Below are 23,160 nucleotides of genomic sequence, written 5' to 3'. Positions count from 1 at the left end.
ACCACAGGACAGAGCAGACTAAGGACAACCCTCCCACCGGGTTTGACATAATCCTCTGTCCCTTCCAGATGTGGATTCCAGTTTTTGTCTCAAGCCTGAGAGTGGGCACTGGGGACTTTGCCTTTAAGGAATGCTCAGTTCCCTCAAGTGTATACAGCTCTTGGCCAGAGTTCATCTACAGCCATACAGATGAGCCTAGAAGTCCCCATCCAAGACCTATGAGGTTTCCCAAAATCTCACGTCTCCTGGGTTGATCATAAGGCTCCAGTCTGAGTATTTCAACTGTTCATTTACATGGCACACTAGCAAGGAGTCCTAAGCCACATATATTTGGAGCATTCTTCCCAAGGAAAGGTAATGGATTTCAAAAGCTGAAGACTGGTAAGGATTGCGGGGGGAGGTGGGGGAGGGACCGGGATACTGGGATGGTCTATGTGTCCCTAGATAATAGGGTCTGAGATATTCATGTGAACATGTCACATTTTTTGCTCTTTTGCATCATTTGTGGATGTCACATGTGGTTTCTGGCAGTACCATCAACTTTCAGTTTAGGAAATATGGTGACTATGGCCCTGAGACACAAGCTGTAAGCAATTCTGTGGTGGTTTCTCCTGCTCCCCTTGTCTTGGCCCAAGACTGTGGCCTATAAACCTGATGATGTCCTCTATAGTATCCACAAGTGGCCCCTCTGCCTCCCACACAGTGTCACCCTCCAGCACCGGACTCACAATACAGCTGGAAAAGCCGATGCCCCCCAGGCGGGGGCACACATAGTGCCACACACCAATGCTGCCACGGCGGATCCTCTGGCCCACAGCCAGCTCCAGAAAGAAGAGGGGGATGCCAATGATGATCAGCAGCACCAGATAGGGCACCAGGTAGGCACCTGCAAGGAAAAGAAAAAGGCTGTTAGAGTAGGTCTGGATTAGAGGGCCAGTGTGAGGGGAGGGGTAGCCACAGTGTCCTACGGTCTTAACCTTAGTGTGCGCACGGAGGCAGGAGTGTGAGGGAAGGGGCGTGGGAGCCATATACTACAGTCTCAGCCACATCTCTTAGGCCACCTGGAGCTTCTTTGTGAATAGTATGGCTCATGGCTGTGATCTCTCCAACACTGGCACTTCCAGACTTTCTTCTCCTTGATCCTGTGACTTGAGATGTGAAAAGAAGGGCCATATGGATGCCAGAGCCTTCTGTTCACAGGGCTGGGTCCAGAAGTCCTCACTGCCTCTCAGGGAGCCGCATGCCAAGTCTCAGACTCTGACCTCACATAGTATTGTGTGGATACCTGTCCACTATCCACCCAGAAGTCGTGATGGATCCTGCTCCACTCATTGCCAAGGGCTCACTCCCACCCCTCCCCACTCTTTGGTCCAGCCTGCTGGCATCGGAGGCGGATGCTGACACAGCAGACTGAGACACTCTAGAGAAGGAAGCCGAGCTTGGAAACTCTCCAGGGAGAGGGTCTGATCAGCCTCACCATTAATCCACAGCTAATTGGGAGGAATGGAAGAGAAATTAGCTGTTCAGGAAAGCGTGATAAGGGAATCATAAAGGATAGAATGATCTTGCTAAAGATTACAGATAACAAATTAATCTTGCTGTCTTAAACCTAGCTGCAGACACGATCTCAATTCCAAGTGACAGGGCATTTAGCAGGAGAATTAAAGCCACGGCTGGACATGGTCGAGTGCACCCCACCAAGAGTTGTGCCAAGATCCCTGTTAGCAGCACTATCAGCCAGGCCCTGCCTGTCAAACTGTCTTGCTGGTCCCTGTCTCCTGGGTTTCCTAGCACCTCCAGGGAAAGCCTTTCCAGTGAGGAGTCTCCTAAAGACCCCAGCTACAGTGCTCTGTCCCCTGTATCTCAACCTTTTCTGGCACGCACTCCATCTCCCAATGAACACTGCGGGGTCAGGCATCTTCTGGACCCAAAAATCCATCAGTTAGCAACAGAAGCTGTTTACCGTGGGTCTCCTCTGGGCCAGACTCAAGCAGGTGAAACAGAAAGCACAGATGTCATCCTGGGAGACCTTGTGCGAGCTGTGTCCCTCAGATTCATTTGGGTAATGTCAGCAAGCAGGTGCATACACACATCCTGGATTGGTCACACCAGAGGGGGACACCTGAGCACACATCTGCTGAGGGAACTCATGGAGAGAGCATTCCAGGAGAAGCTTCCCACTGAGCCTCATAGAGCAGTGCCTATAGCATGCGCATGCACATTCACACACACACACCACAAAGGCACCCATTCACGCACACACTCATCCACCCTGTCACTCACAAGCTGTCCTATCAAGTGCTCATAGGTGAAGGGAACGGGGCTGAAAAGCCAGAGGCACAGGTCCCTCATCTCTCTTTAACTCGGCCTCCTGGTCTTTAATAGAAACAGAAGCAATAGAAACTGCAGAAAGACAACAAGAAAGAGCCTCATTGGTTTTTTATTTTGCCTCGGGTAGGATGAAATGTACAGGAATCTGAGTCTAAGAGTCAGAGCACACTAATACTATCTCCTGTAAATGTTCCTCTTGCCACAAATTGGGGAAAGCCTCTGAAAGTGATTTATGGCAAGAAAAAGAAATATGGACTGGCTTCCTGTGACCAAAGTTCCTTCTATCCCAATCATGACTGCAGGTCATTACCACATGGAGCTTAGTCTGCACAGAGGGCTCAAGGCCAAGACACTTAGGTGAGCTGAGTTCATGGTTAGTCAAAGGAAAATGTGTGTATCGATCGTTGTTTAAAGCAAATGGACATGCAGCAGCCACCCTCTTCTACCTTGGAAGACATGACTTGGAGACAACTGGATTTCTTCTGATGCTGCCAAGTCTTTCAGGAGTCCTGGGACTGAACAGCTGGGAACATCAGGGTGTTTAGTAGAACACAACCACGAGTGGAGCCTGGTTCTCCTCAGTTCCCCAGATCCCTACCTATACCCTGTGTCTTGCTTTTGGCAAACCTCTTCTATTTCTCGTGACAAGATTTCACTGACACCAAGAGCCCATTTTTTTGGGCCCAGTTCATTGATTGAAAAGGAGCTGAGACCAGACTCAGGTCAGATCATCCAGACTAGAATCCAGGCTCTGCCACTTACTTTGCAACTTGGACAAATGACTTGGTCTCTCTTTCTTGTTATTTTGTCAGCTACCTAGGCCAGTGGTTTTCAATCTGGGGGTCAAGACCCCTTCAAAGTCAAACAACCCTTTCACAGGGGTCACCTAACACCATAGGAGAACACACATATTTACATTATTATTCAAACAGTAGCAAAATTACAATTATGAGGTAGCAACAAAATGATTTTATGGTTGGGAGTCACCACAGCATGAAGTACTGTATTAAAGGGTCAGTGCATTAAGAAGGTTAAGAATCACTGATGTACACAGAATGAAAATATTAGGCAAAACTGTATGAAATTGCTGATATGTGCCCATTTTTAATTTACAAAAAAAATGCTACTTTGTATTCCTCCACTTCCAGCTTCTATATAAAGGGTTGTCATTGAGAAGAAATGAGTGATTTTGAATAGACAGACTAAGAAGACTGCTGCTATACAACTCTTAGGAGGTGGTCTGGCTGGTAGAGTTGGGTCACTAGAGTGAGCCTTTGAGAGTTACAGCCAGTTCCTAATTCTGTATTTCTTAGTCTACCCTGCCATCACTCCCCAATGCACTTCTGTAGGCACAGAGACATTCATATCTCCACCATGAAGACAGACGTCCCCTGAAACCCTGAACCAAACTAAATCCTTCCTCTTAAGTTTCTTCTGTTAAGTATTCTAGTGACCAATACAAAGTAACCAATACAGAATGAACAACACAAAGTGACCAATACAGAGTGAACAACACAAAGTAACCAACACAGAGTGAACAACACAAAGTGACCAATACAGAGTAGGCAATATAAAGGCCAGATGGTGTCCCTCTCTGAACTGGGCAGAAAGTTTGGGAGAGGCTACAATGTTAGGAATTCCTTGGGGAAAGCAGAAAGAGCCTGAGTCATAATGCCTGTAAACCTTTAGCCATCCAACAGACTGGACTGTGGTGGTCCCCCAGCAGGGAACCCAGGAGCTATGAAAGTTCCCTGCTGGCAGCTTTCTCAGGAACACAAGAGCAGGTTTGGAAATGCAGCTTTCAGCTTTCTTCTGTATCTCTGACTGTCAGCTTGACTACAGTCATCTGAGAAGGGAGTCTCAGTTGAGGGATTTCCTGGGTCAGACTAGCCTCTGGGCATGGCCTCTGATTAGTAATTGATCGAGGAGAACCCAGCCCACTGTGGGCAGCACTATTCCCTGGGAAGGTGGTCTGGGTTATACAAGAAAGCTAGCTAGGCACTATACCATGAGTAAGCATGCAGTGTTTCTCCATGGTATCTTGAGTTCTTGCTTGAGTTCCAGCCCTGGTTGTGACCTAGACATATATAAGCCAAATAAACCCTTTCCTCACTTAAGTTGCTTTTTAATAAGAGTATTTTAGCACAATAAAAAAAACCCCTAAAACACAAGTTTACTGTTTTGCTGCTGCTGCTGTTTGTAATTTTCTCATGGTTTCAAACCAGTCTGCCTATGGAAAATTCTGATGAGCCTCCACACTCTGGAGAGACAGAGCCTAGGAATATCTCCCTACCCTAGGTGCTTTATCAGCACTGATGGTAATTTTATTGCAAGCCATAATGATCAAGAGAAATGTGCATGCAGGTGCCACATCAGACCCCACTGCAAGCAGCCAGTCCGTATGGTGTAAAGTGCACAGGCCAGGTTCAGGCCCACCAGGTGAAATCCTGTCACTAGCATTAATCCTTCATGCCACATGACCTGGAAAAAAAATTACCCAACCAATTTGTACCTCAGTTCTATAGTCTTTATAAAGGAAAGACAATGGCTTTCTTTCTTAAACAAGGTTGCTGGGAGGAGCTGATGGGTGAACCATGTGAAACTGCTGCTTTGGCTGTTCCAGGATGCTCAGCTAGGAGGAGTTTCTAGCAGTAGGCCCAGCATCCATTAAGTGCTTAAAATAGTACTTTGTATCTCATAAGTGTTTGACAATAACAGCCAACACTTGTTTTTACCAACATAGTATATAAGATTCATTTAATCCTTCCAACCATCCTGTAGGCAGGAAGTATTCTTATGCTCAATTTGCAGAATAAACCCTGAGAGGTTCAGCAGCTTGTACCAGGTGCTAGGTCTGTCAGATAGTGTTGTTAACAGGGCTATATTCTTGGCACAACTCTTAGTGAGGTGCACTTAGCAATGTCCAGGACCCACATTCATATCATGGCCTCCAGCCTTTTTATAGCTATGAGCCACTTGTGTGACTCTCTGAGTCTTGTTCTGGAATCCCGCACTCCTCCCTCCAAGGACTCCAGTTCTGCCTCAGCAAAAGCATGGCCCTTTCTACCCTAGCCAAGCCCATTTTTCCGGTCTCCTTGATCAATCCTGGTTGCTTCTTACCTCCTCCATTTTTCTGGCACAGGTAGGGAAACCTCCAGATGTTGCCCAGGCCCACAGAGAAGCCGATCTGGGCCAGGATGTACTGCAGCTTGCTATTCCAGGCTGGCCGGTCCTCTGTGTCCAGCTCCTCCTCCGCCACCTTCTGCTTGCCACCTGTCTCACCGGCCACGTTCAGTACACTCTGCTTGTAGTCCACAGGCTCCTCCAGGGCCAGCAAGTCAGCCACTGACTCGGTGACATGCTCATTGCTGTGTTCGCGCTGGGTCACCTTGCTGTTCTTCGGCATGGGTGCCACTGGGGCCGTGTAGCCCTGTTCCCCGGCACACAGAGAAGGTGGGGCTCGGTTCCTGTCAGCTTTTTCTCATCCAAAAGCCTGTGAAAGCAGATGAGCAGCAGATGATTCACTGGCAATTCCAGACATAAGGGTCCCAAAGGAAACAGACAGAACCCAAAGCAAATCCCTGGTAGATATCCCTTAACTTGAGAGGGGCCTGAGGTGTTGAACTTGCCTTTATCCCCACTAGGATGCTCACTGGGGAGCTGAAGGTAAGCACACATGTTGTTTTCCCATAGGTGTTACCTGGGCATCACTAAAAGGTTCTGGAAACCTACTGTGGCAGACCCAACAAAACCATATGCCAAACCTAAATAAAGGCCATCTACCATGGCATGTGTCTTTTGCAATGCAGAGCCTAGAGTGGTCAAGACCTTTAGACAGGCCCACAGCCTTCTCCCTCCAAGGAAGCAGGCTTGGGGCTCACACCTATCTCTATTGTGTTCTAGTTAGCCAAAGCCACCTGGCGGGACCCTGATGTGGTAGTTAATTTCAACTATCAACTTGTTAGATTAGGGAAGCACTTCGTGCAGTACCCCTTTGAGTGTTTTAAGAGGGGGTTGGAGAGTGTCCACCCTGTGTGTGTGTGCCATCCCATCCCATGGGCTGAGGTCCCAGACTGAATAAAAAGGAGGAAAGAAAGAAAACAAGTCAGCTTCCCCTTGCTGTGCTTCCTAGCCTGGGGAGACAGATGTGAGCAAGCAGACGCATGCTCCCTGCTGCCAGTGCCCCTCGCTGCTCCTACCACCAAAAGAAGGCCTTGCTTATGGTCACAGCCACGAGGAAGTAACTAATACACATGGGAAGCCAGTGTCTGACTTCTCTAAATTCTTTCTGCTCAAAACATAATCCATGAGCCAAAGAGTCACTAGGAGTTCTATAGAAATGAGGGCTGCTAGGCCTTCTAATGATTCAGGAAGCTCTGCAGGGATCACTATGGGGCTCCTGAACACTAGCTTCTGAGTCCCTTTCATATTCCCTGGCAGGAAAGCTGCCCAGGCTCAGCTACAGATTCTGGCATCAAAGCCCTAGAAACGCTTGCTCAGTGCCAACAAATCCTGGGTCATTGCTCAGCATTGACATTATCTGAAGGCCACTGCAGCCAAGAGCTGTTCCTCCATCCTTCAGCGACAGCTTTATGGCAGATAATGTCTGCACGACATGGGTGGGGGAGGCAGAACCCTCCCCTTCTGCTGCCATCCCTCATTTGTCTTTTACACTTTCCTTTAGAGAGAGAGAGAGAGCACCAAGAAAATGAGTGCTTTGACGATTCCCAGTGTTCTGTTATATTTCAAGGCACCTCCTCATTAAGGAGAGGCTGGAGGATTTAAAATTAAACACACACACCCCAGCCTACCGTTGCCCTGCATCTTTCTAGGGATGTAAATTAGCCAGCGCTGTAATTACTTTATTAAGGGAACAAGCTGTCTCTGGAAGCCAGGCTTGTTATTCTTCTCATGCGTCTATGCCCCCCTGAAAAGCACAGACAAGGTCGTTGTGTGCACGGGGCATTCTTTCTTCTGGGGATGATATAGCCTTTCTGGCTAACTCCAGGTAGGACCTGACCATCCCAGACCTGCTACACATGTGATAAAGCTGTGAGACTTGTCTGATGGGGACAAGTCATCCATGCTAGCCTGTGGGACTGGCTAGCTCTATCCATGCTGGGCCATGGACCACATCAGGAGGTGACTTTAGCCTGCTATTTTTATTCAAGAACAGCAGTGAATCTTTTGCAACTGTCCCTTCCATTCCAGGAAAAGCACATCAGGGTCTCAGGCTTTGGAGGAACTGGGGTAGAGTCACCCTGTCCAAAAGATGTCAGGATTCCCAATAGGGAGCTCTGTTGGGACTCCACAGTGGGCTAGCAGAATATCCCATTATGTCCTAGAGAGTGCCCTAGAGGGTGCCCTAGAGGGTGCATCTGTGGTCTCAGTAGCCCTCAGGACTCTCTTTCCAGCTGCTGTATACCCCATGCTACACAAGTGAAGGGGACTCTAGGAGTTATGCAATTCCTGTGTCTAGACCTAGGATGTCAAGATGAGTACCTGTATGGACATGCAGAAGGTCCCTGACCGTAACCCACTCAGATGGAAGCATTCACATGCTTGTCCTGACTGGGAGCATGCTCATCCCCTGCAGCTCACCTTGAAGGCTCTTACTGCAGATTAGAGCCAAGGATATTGGTTGAGGGATCTGAAAATTGCAACCACTCAGATGCTTTGGCTTAGAATTTTGTCCAGCTACTTTTTCTACATAGGACCTCCCAGAACACTTTGCAACGCCTTAGGTCTGATTTACTGATCATCAGGCTTGAAGTGGACAAAACCAGGGGAGCTCCCCACCAGCTACAGAATGCATCTCAGTGCTAACCAACTAGAGCACATGTTTCTCCATAAATGTCTAGTGAGTAGCAGCTCCGGTCACTAGTGTGAAAAAAAAAAAAAGTACCACCTCTTTATGCTAGAAACGCTCAAGCACAAATGCAGAGGGCAGCCACAGCTGCATCACCGGGAGCCACAGGGCCACGCCCAGGGCTGCATGACCTTCTTTCTACTGATGTCACTTACTCATAGAGTTTCCTGCACTCTGTAGGATGGGGCCCAGGGACCCTGGTACCACTATGTCTGCAGGATACAAGCTCTGAGCTGCACAGGATACAACCTGTGAGCTGCAGTGCTGGGCTGTAACAACAACCAGGAAGTCCTACACCCAGTGATTAATTTCAGGTGATGACAGAACCATATTCTGAAAAAGTAAATCTTAAGGGACCCTATAATTGCCCAATACAGCATTTAATATACGTGTGTGTGTGTGTGTGTGTGTGTGTGTGTGTGTGTATGAGTATGTATGTATATATGTATAAGAAAACTAAGTCTCAAAGAGAGGCAATTAATTGCTCAACCTACCCAGGTTCTCCTGACACCCTAACAGGGAATCCCACTAATCAGTCAGGATCAACACTGTTGATCTGGGGAGAGGGTTTCAGGAAGGCAGCATACCAGGATCTGTTCTGGGGACAGCAATACTTCAGTGAGCAAGACAGACTCTCTCATGCAGTTCACATTTCTTTTACACAATCAAATGCTAAAGAAATGAATATCAAATGTGGCCAGGGATGACGTGTGCCACAAAGAGGAGCAGCATAGGAGGAATGGAGCCACCTGTCTTCCTGCTGGGGATGGAGGATGTCAGGCATCATGGTAGCTATGGTGACTCTGGAGCAGAGCCCTAAATGACAGGAGAAAACACTAGCAGAGATCACACACACACACACACACACACACACACACACACACACACACACACACACACCAAGTCCTCTGAGTGACTCAGGAACAGCAATGTGGTCTAAATGGCCAGAGACAGGAAAGAACCTGAAATGCATGCCGGGCATCCAGGACTTGGATGGGCATCTGATGAAGTACTGACCCCTGGAGGACTTGACCACATACTAGCTGTGTCCTCCTGGTCAAGACCTACCAGTTACCTAAAGTTCATCTCCTCGCAGTGAAAACGGCTCTATTTAATGACAGGCTCCCTCTCCCAAAAAGCTGCTGGGAGGCAGAGCAAACGGCTGGAAGGAAGTGCCCAGCACAGATGCAGGTACAAAGGAAGGGTCCAGCTGGCAACAGCTGCAGCCAGAAGGTCTAGCACTAGGCAGCTTCTCACATTAAACTGTACAAGTCTTCATTTCTATTTGTCTACATGATTTCCCTCTTTCTTCTAGGAAAGAGCAAGAGTGAGCTACAAGTGGGAATGGAGGTGGGTGGTTGAGAGAAACATTTCCACCCACCTCAGAAATGTCCACCTTGTATGTGTGCACATGCGTGTGTGTGTGTGTGTGTGTGTTGCCAGCAATCTAGCCCAGAGCCTTATTAACATTAGGCAAGTACTCTCCCACTGAGTTACAGCCCCAGCCCAGAAGCACTCAGTCCTCATAGCAGGAACTGGGCCCCCCTGAGGCTTCTCACTAGCACCTTATTCATCAGACCCTAGAGCCCCAAAGAGCCAAGTACACACCATGCGGCTCCAGGTGGGGATTCAATAGCTCAGCAACATGACTTAGAAAAGTTAAGCACTGTTGTTAGTAATAACATAGCTCATATAGCCTTTGTGGTCATTTGAACCTTTTAAACATTGAGCCTTTTAAACATTTTTGCCTGCTGATATAGTATGGGGTGTTGATTATGATGAGTGTGGGTTCAAATCTAAGCATCACTGTATATCAACTACCTGGGCCTCTGTTCTTTCATCTGTCACAGATATGTTCCAAAGTATCCCTCACAATACTGAGAATTGTCATGCAGGACAGAAGCCACAGACTCTAAGAGGTTTGCACAAACACGCTTCACCATCACCACGGGCTCTTATTTGAGTTCCACTCCATGGAACCCAGGGAAGCAAGCAGTTAACTGTGTGTGCACTTTGCCTACAGATGGGAGCACCCAGGCCAAGGGTAGCACAGAGCATGGGCCACATTCATCTTTAATGTGTTTTGAATTTTTTAGTGTGTGTGTGTGTGTGTGTGTGTGTGTGTGTGTGTGTGTGCATGCACATGTGGAAGTCAGAGAACAATTTATGGGAGATGGTTCTCTCCTTCCAGTAGATAGAGATTGAACTTAAGTCATCAGGCTTACCAGTGGTGGCCTTTACCTCCTAAACCATCTCAGCAGCCCTGTGCAGCTTCTTTAAAAGTAAGGTGGGACCAGCTTTTTAATCTTAGCCTCCAACCCCCAACACACACACACTCATAACCTCATAACACACACACATAAATAAACACACACACACAGAGTACACACAGTGCCTAAGCCTGCAGTCCATGTGCTGACTTAGTCTATGGCTAATTGCCAGCTTTCAGTTACTTAGTCAATGGCCCTAATACAGCCTAGGACAAACACCAGGACACTAGAATCCTGAGAAGGCAAGCTCTCTCTGCTCTGCCTTTACACCCCACAGGGCCAGTCGTGAGCCAAGTATGCAGCCTGCAGCCTAACTTCTCTGGGTCTCAGTTTCCCAGTGTGTGAGTGAGGATTCTGTGCAACCTCCCAGCATATGTCTAATGAGTGTCCTTCTTGCCTGTTGGTGTGAGCAAAGCATGATCTGCCCCACCCAGGTACTGGGTGCAACCGGCTCTGCAGTCTGTTTGTCCTGCCATTCTGTCAGCCGAGATCCTGCTGGAGTGTAGTAAGGAGGTGTTGACAGCCAGCCTATGCATACTCTAGTTATCCCCCTGTAGTAGTAGTTGGGGTAGGTTGTGAAGTCTTTCAAGAGCAGCAAATCAGATGATGAAGTTGCATGGTAGTCTGAAAAGAATGCCTCAATTACTTAAAGCACAAAACAGAGGGGCTGAGTGCACAGCGAGCCTTTAGTGCCAGCTTGTCACTTAGCAACCCGTGTAGCTCATAGCTCAGAATAGCTCATTCGAGAAAAGCAGGACTGAGCAGTGAACTGTGAATCTTCTTTAAAGGAGAGAAGGGAGGAAAAAAACCCATATAGTGAGACTGGGAGGCAGACAGGTAAAAATATCTCCTGCCAGAGCTCTAATGGCTTCACAACAAATGTTCAAACACAACACCTTGGTAATCAGCCATAAGGAAAGTATGGCTGTTCTCACCCTGGGAGCAGGGCCATACTGAGGCCTCCACCCAAAAGCCACTGAATACAGGGGAAAGTCTCTTCTGGGATTCTGGATCAGCTCCTCTGGATCTGGGGTGGCTCTTGTTCAGGAAGGTCATTTAAGGCATGAACTCCCCAGGGAAGCCAGGTGAACAAGATGCCATCTTTGGAAAAGCAGGCAATTAGCCCAACTAATTCATACAACAGTGTACACATTTTCCAGTCTGTGGTATGCCCAGTTCTGTTCCCTAAAGTTTATAACCCTGGAAAGCATCCTATGACCCAGTCATTCTGAAGGAAAACCTTTACACGGAGGCAGACACTAAGCAGACGTGGAGAACTTTAGTTGTTAAGTGACAAGGCCAAGGTCCAGTCCAACACCTGCTGGTAAAAAGAAAATGTGGCCAGATCCCTTTCCCTCAGAGAAGGCTTAGTGGCTTCCTGATTTCCATGTGACCAGTGGTTGTGACCCCAGCAGTCTTCCTAATTTCCTCAGAGCCTTTGGGCTTCCACATAGCTCAAAACAAGTTGGGCTCTTCTTAGAGATACAAATTGTCCTCTTGACTATTTGTAACTATTTTCTCCACGTTTCTGACAGTCACCCAAGGCACGCTGATAGAGCCTGCATGGTTTGGTGGTGGCTTTTCTTGGACTTCCCCTCCCACAACACGACTGCAGGGATCACCAACTCCGTTCTGAATCCTCCCTCTTTGACTCCATCCAAATATCATGAAATCTTGCAGGTGTTTGCATCTCTGCCCTGACACCATCAGCCTGCTCTGCCTCAGGCCCTTTGTTTGCTTAGGAACCTTTGGTAGGCTCCCTACTTACTTCTCTTAGCCATCTACTCATGGCCCTTTACTATGTATATATATATGTGTGTATATACATGTGTGCAATTATAATAATAATAATAATTATTATATATGTATATGTATTTGTATTAGTGTCTATGCATATGTGTTGTGCATGAGTGCATGCATGTGTGCCCTGAGGAGAACCTGTGGGAGTTGGTTCTCTCTGTCCACCATGTGGGTCTCCAGGACCAAATTCATGTCATCAGTCTTGGCATCGAGTAACTTTACCATCATGCTGGTCCTTACATGTGGTCCTCAGAAGCAGCTGCTAGAAATACTGTCATCCAGATCTGCTGCCCTTTAAAGAGAACCCAGAGCCCTTCTCAAGACATTTGATCCCCTCCATGTCCATCAATGTTGGCCTTCAATTCCTCCCTCTACAGAAACCCTTCCATGTCTACAACCTCCAGAAGCCTTCTAGGTCCATCTCTTGACTTCACCTCTGTAACACCTCTGGTTATTCTTTGAGTGAACATTAATGGCCCTTTCCTCTCCTCTTCTCAGCATACTCCATAAGACTCCCTTGGCTCCCTGGGATAGTCAGCTAGCTGTCCCTATGCCACAGCCCTTTTCCAAACAAGACATTCCTTCAATGCAGAAACCAAGCTGTCAGCTTTTTATCCACCCTTCACTGTTCCTAGTACAGCCATTGCCTGTCACACAAATGTTACTCTACAAATTTCCACGGGTAAACCGTAGACTTTCTGAAGTCCTTTTCTTACCCACTCTCCAAGAACAACCTCCTTTCCATGCTTAAATCTCAGCTGTTGCCTTTAAAACAGAGAGGCAGGGTAAGAAGCAAGCAGAGTTGACCAGGGAGACACTGAGCCCCACCAAAAGCCTGCAGGCCCCCACCAGGGTGCTAATCAAACGCAGCTCTCTGAGCATGTGGGGAGAACCCAGAACTTAGGAGCCAGTTTTCTGCTCCTTGTTTATCTGTAAAATAAAGAACATCACTTACCTACCAACGACATCTGGCTGCCACATGAGTGGAAGGGAAAGGGGCGCAGAAACTTCTTGAGGAGTCAAATACAGGGAATGGGGGAGTTTCTCTGATCATTCCACGTCACAGGCTTGTCGGGTTTGTGTTTTGGTCTCCTATTTGGCGAGACCAAATTCTGTTGTTTTTCTAACATCATATGCTCCATGTTTTAATACATGCTCGATAAATACAATATGAAAAAAAATGAACCTACATTTTGAATTCCCCTCAGATTTTTTTCCAGTCTGATTTAGTTTTATAGATTAAAAGTTTTTCCACTTTCTGATGCAATATTCTGATTTCCAAGAGCATGCCATACCCCAGGGATGTCCTCAGGTGACAGTTTAAAGACTAAAGCACACTAAAGCCTGACTGTGAGCCATTGTCTTTTTTCTTCTTTCCAAGGAGCCAGCATTTGTGCTCCACCTTCATCACCTCACAGATGGGATTCATCTTCATCTCAGAAATATGTGTGGATGGGCACAGAGCCTGCAGGGGTCTAAGGATGGGGTGGTTCCCAACAACAAATGAGGCCAGGGAGTCAACTGTACCTTCAGCAATGCCCTCCACCTTCCTGTCATAGTTGCTAAATGTGCTCTGTGTGGCTAAAATCTTGTTTTCTTAGTCAAGAGAGAAAAGAAGCAGGAAAAGGGGCAGATGGTCCAGAGAGGGAGAAACTGGCACCAGAGAACGTGGGCTTGGGCGTGGGCGTGGCCAGCGCAAGCCAGACCAGACCGTTCGGTTCCTTTTTACCATTTCCTATGAGAGGGAAAGGCATGCTCAGTATGTGAGATGGGTGGCTGGGTGCCTGACGGGCATGGGGTCATCCTGATAGCACGAGGTGCTGAGCTGCCCTCTGGGGGACTTCTGAAGATATAGCAGGTGCGGCAGTGACAGTGACAGCTGCAGCCCACAGGTCATATGTTGAAGAAAATACTTAATCTCAGTCTGGGGTTTTACCCTGACTTTGATCGATCATTCACTTCCCAGATCAAAAGACTCTCAACCTTTATATTTATAATAAGCCTTAATCATCACTAGAGCTGGGCAGATATCTACCCTCTATGTTATTATGTCTACTTCCCCATAACCCCGAGTTATAACTTGTTATATTCCATCTGGGCTACTAGTAAATCCAATTGGCCAGCCCTCATGGCCATGTTTTAAAGATTCTTACCCCTTGGCATCTTCTGCTCTCTCCTCCTCACAGTTCTCTTCAGACCCTAATTCTGGGAACCTCACACCCCACCTATCTCAGTTCTTCAGCTATAGGCTGTAGGCATCTTTATTCAGCAATCACGGATAACTTGGGGGAAAAGTCACATAATGTTATTTGGAATCATGTGCAGTCCCTCTCTTCCCTGGGGGCAACCAGACCTTGGGGGCCAGTACTTATCATTACAATGCAAGCAAAAAACCAAACCTCAACTGTCACACTGCTTGAGATCCACCTCTGTGGGAGCCATGGTGCTAAGCACCACTTAGCCATTGTCTACTTAATCCCTACTCCCACCCCACCCCCTTGATCAGAACTGGAAGTAACACTTATAGCCACATTTTAAAATGAAGAAGTGCAGGCTACCAGGGATTGCCTATATCTCATTGAGTTAGAGATACTTGGATCTTGGTCCAGTGGAAGTAGGTCACTCCTGCCATACACTGGCTGCCATTTTGAAATGGACATTGATTGTATATTACATCCTGCTTCTCATATGTACCAGTGAGCATAAACTAGATCTGCACTGTCATGGTCTGACTCCAGGGCCTGACTCCCAGCTTGGCTACAATCTTGGGAGGACATGGGGCTTAGAAGCAGGAAACCTAGTCATGTGTCCTGCTCTGCCACCTACCAGCAGGGAATCTCTGGGAACATCTGTAGCCTTTTTTGATTCCAGCTTCTGGACCTGAGAGATGGGGATGAACACTCCTAATTCATGTGTATGAAAGCATAAGGACTGTGGTTAACAGAGCCCCCACTCCCTGTAAGGCAGCACTGGTTGCCTCCTTTAGTTAAGAAAATGTAGGGATTTGGCTTAACCAGGGACATAGATAGATCCACCTGTGGTATAACCGGAAATAGACATGGAACTGTCCCAAGGGAACCCATGGACATGGTAAGCTTGCATTGACATGCAAGCGATCGTTACTCAAATGACTCCCCACTGACCTCCTGGACTGTAAGAATGGAACCCAGATTCCTGTCAATTAGAGGCGCTACTGAAAGTACATTTAAAATTGCTTTTTGTTTCCCTCCTTTCTCTTTCCTTCCTTTTCTTTATTTCTTTCAATATACACTATACACTGTGAGCTGGGCCCTGTTCTGGAACAACAGAGGACAGAGGAAATTGTGTTGCTGGCCTGTGGTATTTATATCCTCATGCTGGGAGGCCAAGAAATATATGATATATAAAACACAATATGAGGGGATGGAGTTGGGGGAGGGGTTCTATGAGATGGAGATCTGTTAAGAACACATTCTGATAAGGGAACAAAGGGGCTAAACACAGAGAGAATGAGCCATTTCGATTTCCTGGGAAGGTATGGAAGATAGAGGAACCAGAAAGCACAAAGGCCTTGAGACAGGACCAGGGTGCATGGTGAATGTAGGCAACAAAACGGTTTATGTCAAGAGCACCCTGAGTAAGGGATGCTGGGATGGATCAAGGCCGGGAGACAGAATGCCCAAAGCAGGCAAGTCCTACAGATGTGAAAAAATGGTTTGGACTTTTCTTGAGGCTAACAGAAAGGTCTCGGAGATTTGTGAGCTGACAGTTATTTTCAAATGGATATATAGCTGTCTGTAATTCAACAACTGGAGAAACTGGGAGGGCAGGTGAAAGATGGTGGCAACCTGGGCTGCTGCATGAGGTAAAAGAAAACGAGGAGCCAGGTTGTTGGACACTCCAGGCCCTAGATAAAAGACCTTTGTGTATACCAATTTTAAGAAAGAAAAAGGTTAAAATTAGATTTGAAAACAAAAGTGAATGACCGCAGGTCTTCCTCTCTGCTTTCCCTACCACGGGGGGCTCACGATGGTGGCAGATGGGTCTCCTAGCATCTGTCCAAATCTTCTGACCTGGATTTTCTTAAACTCATTATTTTCTCTTGTTTCAAAGAGACATAGAAGGATCATGGTGTCCAATTACCTGAGTTACCCAGCAGAGTTCTGAAGAGCTCTTGAAGGAAGAGTAATCAGAAACCCTTAATTACAATCCCCACATGGTGTCTCCTTCCTGAGAACAAGGAGGGTTGGAACTCTTTCCCCAACAGCCCTCTGTGCAGCTTGCTGGACAGCTGGGCAAGCTAATATTCCTTACTGGGGACAAGTTAAAACAACGACCTACTACGCTCGCTAACAGAGAGTTCAGTCATCATTTGGTGGATGAAAATTCCTAGGCAAAGCAACTCTAACCATCATGGACAAGGTTATCCAGCCATCAGTGCAAGAGCTGAGGTTTTTAACTGTGATCTTACCAAGCTGTGTAGTGCAGATTCTTTCTCGAGTGCCAGTATTTTCCAAAGTTTTACAAATCATAGTACACAGAAAAATTAGTACTGGTCTGGAACATTATGGTAAATGAAGGAGGCTTTGCAGCCCTGGGACACCCCCAACCTATTTCAAGATATTTGGACATCATGGTTTCTAGACTATATGTACTGTTAAGCACCCTTTGGGAAGATCTGTAGTATGTCCTGCTGCCTTGCAAAATGGTGCAGCCAAACTCACCTCACAGGTCCAGAAGAACAACCTCATGGACCAAGGCTTCTCCCTGAGGTCAAGAGCTTCCTTACTTCCATGGGTCCTTCTCAAAAACCAATAGAATACTACACTTGGAGGCCTTGTCAAGCAGCTTCTTCCTAGCTGTTGTAAGGAAGTCCCAAATTACTAACAGGCAGTTAGCTTTGGGGTGTGGCAGGACCGTGGACAGCACCCACCAGTCATTTGGGAACGAGTCCAACAGAAAAACCTGAGCTCTCCTTCCTTTAGATCCCATGAGAAGAGATGGTCTAGGTCCTCCCTGACCTCTCACCTGGCCCCACCTGCTGGGACCACCTATTGGGTGACATTCACATCTTTTGTGAACATCCAATCTACTCTGCTTAAAGCTCCTGTGGGTCTTTAAACCGCACCACAAACGTCTAGGGGTCTTATTCAGAGAAAAAATACAATTGACAGAGTTTTGGGAGTATGGGCCAATGAATTCTATTTGAAAATAAAAGAATGGATGACAAATTGGTAGTGCATACGAAGTCCTAGTTAAGCCAGTAAATATGAATGATGGGGTGGGGTGAAGCAACATGCTGTCTTTAGATGAACAGCTGGGTAAGCTCTAGAACTCAGTGCCAGGGCTTAGATCTAGAGTTCTTCTGGCTTCACTCCTGTCCCACAACTACAGAGGAAATAAGTCTTTACACTTCAACTCCAAGTTGTAGACTGAGGCAGCCTAGGACTCACTGGGCCCAGAATCATTCTCTAACAAAACATACCTGGTTCTGAGATAATATTTTAGTAACTCAGTGATAATTCATATTGCCTCTGAGCTTTTGTTCTCACATAGGAGTTTTCTGTGCACAGAGAATAGCTAATTGTTTGTTTTTTAATAACTGAATTTGCACATTGATGAATGTCTCAATCTTTTTTTAATTACTTGTGGAAAGAAGGGGGAGAAAGAAGAATTATCAGCAGATTTTGTCTCCACAAAATGGCTGCCTCTGAAGCAAAGGTTTCTGGGTAGAAGAGGTTTCTGGGTAGCACAGGTTTCTAGGTAGAAGAGGTTTCTGAGTAGCCTCTGTCGACTTGGGTAGGGGACCATTAATGCTTACATTTCAATTCTCTAGCCTTTCTTACAGGAATGTCTCATTTGAGCTCTCTGGAGGTTTGAGGATGGAGGCAGGCTAAGACAGGAAGAGCCTGTTCCTCTGGGAATGGTAACTTCTCAGAGAAGAGACAGATAGGCAGGAGGAATCTATTTTCCTCCTGTCTTTCCCAGAACAGCCAAGGACACAAGTGGTAGAGGCCTAAGAAGCGGAGAATCTCTATGGACCAAGAAGTGAGCAGCATCCCCCCACCAGACCCTGCCAGCAGTTGCAGTAAATAACCTTGGTGTACCAGCAGTTTGGCTCCGGGGTCTGGGCCTCATCAGAGACTGCAAATCCCTGGCACATACTGTCCAGCAGGGAAACCTGACACACCAGAGCTCCATCCACTCCTGCTGTCCTTGATTCTGCAGATGCAGAGATTCTCAGGGCAGCACCCGACCTGCTCTGCCTCATCCCTTCTGGCTCCAGGCACCAGCCCTGAGTGGGCAAACTTTGAGGGAGTTAAAGCTGGAGTGATCAAGTCAGGGGGAGAAAGATGGGAGCGGGCCAATGGAGCTCCAAGAGAGAGTCTGGCATCTTTTTCTCAATTCTAGCTTGCCTGGAACCAAATGTCATATTCCTTAAACCTTGACAATGTGAGTCTGCTCATTTTCTACCAGTTTCCCATTGATAGAGATCTAATTCTCTCTTTTCCAGGACACTAGTTTGAAGAGCAAAGCCCACAGATTTTAATAAACCTCATTTTGATAAATACCTACACTGTCAGCCACATGTATTAAGAACTTGTTGTTAAGAATATATCACACAGTGGCTAAGAACATGCCATTTGAAGTCTGACAGAAGCAAGTGCCAAGTCTTGGGTTGCCTTTCACTAATCTGAGTGACCTTGAGCAAATTAGTTAACCTCTCAGAACCTCAAAATCCGCATCTATAAACTACAGATAGTGCTATCTATCTCCTGGGATCTCGGGGAAGATTGAGTAAGATGGCCTGTAAATAGAGCATTTAGCACAGCACAGAGGCCCCAATAAAAGCTGGGTATTATCTATGTGTGCCAGCCACAGCATGAAGTGCTGCAGTCCAGAACTACATTTTCCCCTCCTAAAAGCATGTGTGTGCTATTGTACACTTGTAATCCTGGCACTTGGGGAGCAGAGGGGTCAGGAATTCAAGGTCATTCTCAGCTATTTGGTGAGTAGGAGGCCAACCCGGGCTACATGAGACACTATGTGAGAAAAAGAGGACAGGTATAGAAGAGAGACGGGGGAGGTACTGGAATGGAATGGAAGGCAGCAGGCATTTCCCTCAGAGCACTGCCTCATTTGTGTTCCAGGACAGTATACCAGCAATCCAGGCTTGTGCTTCCTTCTGACCTCCAGCAGCCTGGGACGATGCTCTGGGGACGCTGGCATAGGCCTGTTTGTTTTGTTTTGTTTTGTTTTGTTTTGTTTTGTTTTGTTTTGTTTTGTTTTGTTTTCCCACCCTGGTTCTCAGATGTTCAGCTGTCAGGATTTCTTGCAGCATAGCCTGGAAGCTAGTGATAAGTTAGACTTTGTCTGGGGATTTGGGGGTTGGGAGGTGGGGCAATCACCTTCTTTTGAAAACTCTTCTGCAGCTTATCTTAGCAGTTTTAAGGGATTATGATGACTCGTCCAACTGCAGCAAAACTGAACAGGAGAGTCTGGGGTGAGGGCACCAGGCAGGAGGCTGCTGCTGCTCTGGAATCCTTTCATCTCTGTTTCTATTGGATGTTTCCAGACAAAATACAGAAGGCATTGACTTCAGAGTAAACATGCAATGTAATCACACACACACACACACACACACACACACACACACACACACACACTTTCAGTAGTCAGTTGGAGTCTCATGGGTCAACCTGGACCTTTTCTTGCTACCTTGGGGATCTTATGATCTGTGTAGCCCTGGCAGCCCTAGAACTCACTCTGTAGACCAGGTTGGTCTCAAACTCACAGACATCTGCCTCTGCCTCCAAAGTGCTGGGATTAAAGGTGTGTGCCACTACCTCCCAGTCATGTTCTTCATTCTTAAACCGAATTCATCTTAGGTCAGCCCTAGATTGGGGACTTTATAGAAGAGAAGGACAAGAAGCCCAGAACCCCTAAAGAAAGTGAGAGATCCATTCTCCTCTTTCCCCTCTAGAAAAAGCAAGCCTCAGTTCTGCTGAGCCTTTCTTGTGAAGCTTCTAACTCTGTTCTAGATAAGACATGTAGGTAGGGAGATGGCAAGACATCTCCAAACAAAGAGAAAGAACCCCTGAAGTCTACTCAGCAGGTACACCAGCCTGGGAACAGGCCACCGTCATAAATAATACCAGTGAGTCGAGGTCTCTCTGCTGGAGTCATCCAGGAGCTATTGTAAATGCTCACACTGCTCACCTCACACAAGCCTGCTTCTTGTTCCAGCTTCCCCTTCCAGAGGAGACCTGAGAGTTAGAGTTGGCTCCATTTGAAGTTGAGTTGTGGGTTCAGTCATAAAGAGTCTTACACACACACACACACACACACACACACTCACACACACTCACACACTCACACCATGCTCAGGAGCATAGCTGAGGTGAGGGAGATCATCTCTGGCTGAGATCCATAAGGGAAGAGATGGGAACCCAACATGGGGTGGAACCTGCTATGTCTAGCACTGGTCACAAAGTAAGAAAAATGGTACCAAGGGCATCCTCCTTAACAACAGATGAAAACAGATGTTCCGTGATGCAGTGACTTGCTCAAGGTCACCATGTTGGCACATGATGGAACATTAGGCCAAACTGTGACCACAAGCACAGGACCCCTCTGCAGCCTGGTGGTACTCACCATCCCCATGGGGACAGAGTTCAACAGGCCCTCCTTGACAGCAGGCAGACTGAGATCCACTCTGAAGACTTGGCTACCCCTACACTACCTGGAAGCTCAGGCCATTCCAGCTCACGAGTCCTGCTAAAGAACTCCAAGGAACTCACAAACAGCTGACACACGACTCTGTGTGACTCAGGCTAAGCCAACTCCAATCAGAGCTGGTGGGCACGATTCCCCTCCTGCACTGAGTCACCAAAGGCTAAGCTGCAGAAATTCTCTATTCGGCTCAACCACCTACTTAGCCACAGCTGCTCTATTAGAGGAAAAGGGAACACAGGAGCTAAAACCTCTGATGGCCTTGTCCACAGCCAAGGGCAACCAGGTGTGACCTGAAAGTCCTTCTCTCCCAAGAGATGAACCTAACTTACTAGATGGTATAATGTGAGAACTGCGGGAGGCGCAAGATGTTTAAGCTCCACATAGCCCACCAAAATATATTCTAAAGTTTTGGTACCTTTTTTTATGGAACCATTGCAGGACTTTCTCAGTCCCTGGCAGTTTTTTGTTAAAAGGGCAATAACAGTCTTTCTTCTTCATTCTCACCCAACCCAACCCAATCCAACCTGCCTCTTGTTCACAACTGAACTGCCTCCCATAGTAGAAATTTCCTAATTCACATGTCCCATTAAACTATTTCTAAGGAGGAAGAGAAAAGGACAGAGGGAGAGAAGGGAGGAGGGAGGGAGGGTGAAGAGAGGGAGGGAGGGAAGTTTTCAAAGAATAAAACCCACTTGACTGCTACTGGGTCCGAGTAGCCTCAAAACTGAACTTGAACACAAGATAGAGCTGTTTGGGCTTTTAAAGAGGATGAAGCATCAGGCTTCCTTCTCAGGCGGCCGCGCCCCTGGGGGAGCAGTCCTGACGTACTGCGAACATCCCTTCAGAGCCCTGTCTGCACAGGTTTAAATGTGGCGGAGGCCTTTCTCCAGACAGCTGGCCCCTTTAGACTGTGGCCCCCAGTGCACATCGCCTGTCTCTGCCTTTCAGTCCCCAGATGTGCTTCCCTCCTGGGAGGAAGGGCTCTTCCACTCTAGCCCCAAATTCACTGAGGAGCAGCCCCAGGGCTGGGAATTAAATATTCATCTCGGGCGCGAACGTTCTGCTTCTCTGGCCAATGTTACCGTCAAGGTCACGGGCCCGTGGCCATGTCTGAGGCTGGGGTCTCCAGCAGCGCCGGAGCCTCCCCGTGGGGCTGCGCCCTAGGCGCGCTCCAGGCGGAGGGACCCACCGAGCTGGCCTCGCTGGTTCTTCATTCGTGCTCGCCTCTGCAGCTGTCCTGTTACCTCCGGAGTTCTGGGGCATCCTGAGCTCCAAAAGCTGAAGCTCAAGTCCAACCTGTGCAGGAGCTGCCTTGCACCCTTGACGCGCCAGAACGTCGCCGCCCCGGGCCTCCGTCGCCAAGCAACGGTGGCTGGAACGGCAGGAGGAGCCCCTGAGCCAGCTCAGGGTCGTGTGGACCCAGAGAAAGCGCCGCCTTGCACGGGGGTCCTCTGGCCTTCCAGGCTGAGGCGGGGCCGCGCAAGCAAAGTTGCGGTGGCTGTCCCAGGGATGCCATTCGGGGAGCAAACAGCGACTCACCTGTCCCGCGTGGGCCGTCGCGCGGACTCGGCCCCTGGATTTCCGCCGAGTGGCCGTGGTCCCGGACGGGTCGTGGGTGCACCGTCCTTCCCGAGGGCAAGTGGAGTCAGGCAGTGACAGGCCCCAGCTAGGGCTGGGGGACCTGGAGCTGCGCGCGCCGGCGCACGCGACTCAGCTGGCTTGTCGCTCCCTCCGTCGCCGCCAGTCCCAACCCTGCTCCCGCCCTCCGCTCGCTCGGGGCTCTAGGGAGCCACCCCGGGGTTCAGATCCCGCCGCGGAGGGAGCGCGTGGCTGCGAAGGCCCCGGCCGAGTGCCGTCGTCCCCGTGCCCGGTCCGCGTCGGCTCTGCGGAGCGGAACGGAGCTGGGCGGAGCGCGGCGCGCGCTGTTCCCTCGCTTTCCGAAAGGCCACCCTGGCGGCGGGGCGCCGTGACGCAGGCTTGACTCACGCGCGGGCCCGCGTCAATGCGAGGCTCCCCGGCTGCGTGCGAAGCTCTGATGGCGGACCCAGACAGAGGGGTGGGCAGGGAGAAGGAGAGGGGTTGCCGAAAGAAGCCTCTTGAGATCCGAAGGCTCTCATTAGGCATCTGCTCTCAGGAAAATGAACTGCCATGGCCAAAGGCCTCCTGAGCTGAGGA

At 48.2% G+C, this 23,160-nt stretch overlaps 1 protein-coding gene across 1 annotated transcript in view; it reads right to left on the bottom strand.

Annotated features, from left to right (window-relative positions):
* Window positions 1-22,926, bottom strand: part of Slc6a17 (solute carrier family 6 member 17) — a 47,212-nt gene extending 24,286 nt beyond the window's left edge. The window contains exons 1-3 of the mRNA XM_029475499.2: window positions 22,525-22,926; window positions 5,452-5,824; window positions 729-886 (exon numbers count right to left, since the gene is read on the bottom strand). Coding sequence (XP_029331359.1) covers window positions 729-886; window positions 5,452-5,737 — 444 coding nt within the window. The 5' untranslated portion in view covers window positions 5,738-5,824; window positions 22,525-22,926. The remainder of the gene's footprint in view (window positions 1-728; window positions 887-5,451; window positions 5,825-22,524) is intronic.
* Window positions 22,927-23,160: the final 234 nt, after the last annotated feature.

The sequence above is a fragment of the Mus caroli genome, unplaced genomic scaffold (genome assembly GCF_978045245.1).
Source record: "Mus caroli unplaced genomic scaffold, Mus_caroli_1 scaffold_3, whole genome shotgun sequence".
NCBI lineage: Eukaryota > Metazoa > Chordata > Mammalia > Rodentia > Muridae > Mus > Mus caroli.
Note: the sequence above shows the minus strand (reverse complement) of the source record. Positions and strands in the feature narration are given on the sequence as shown.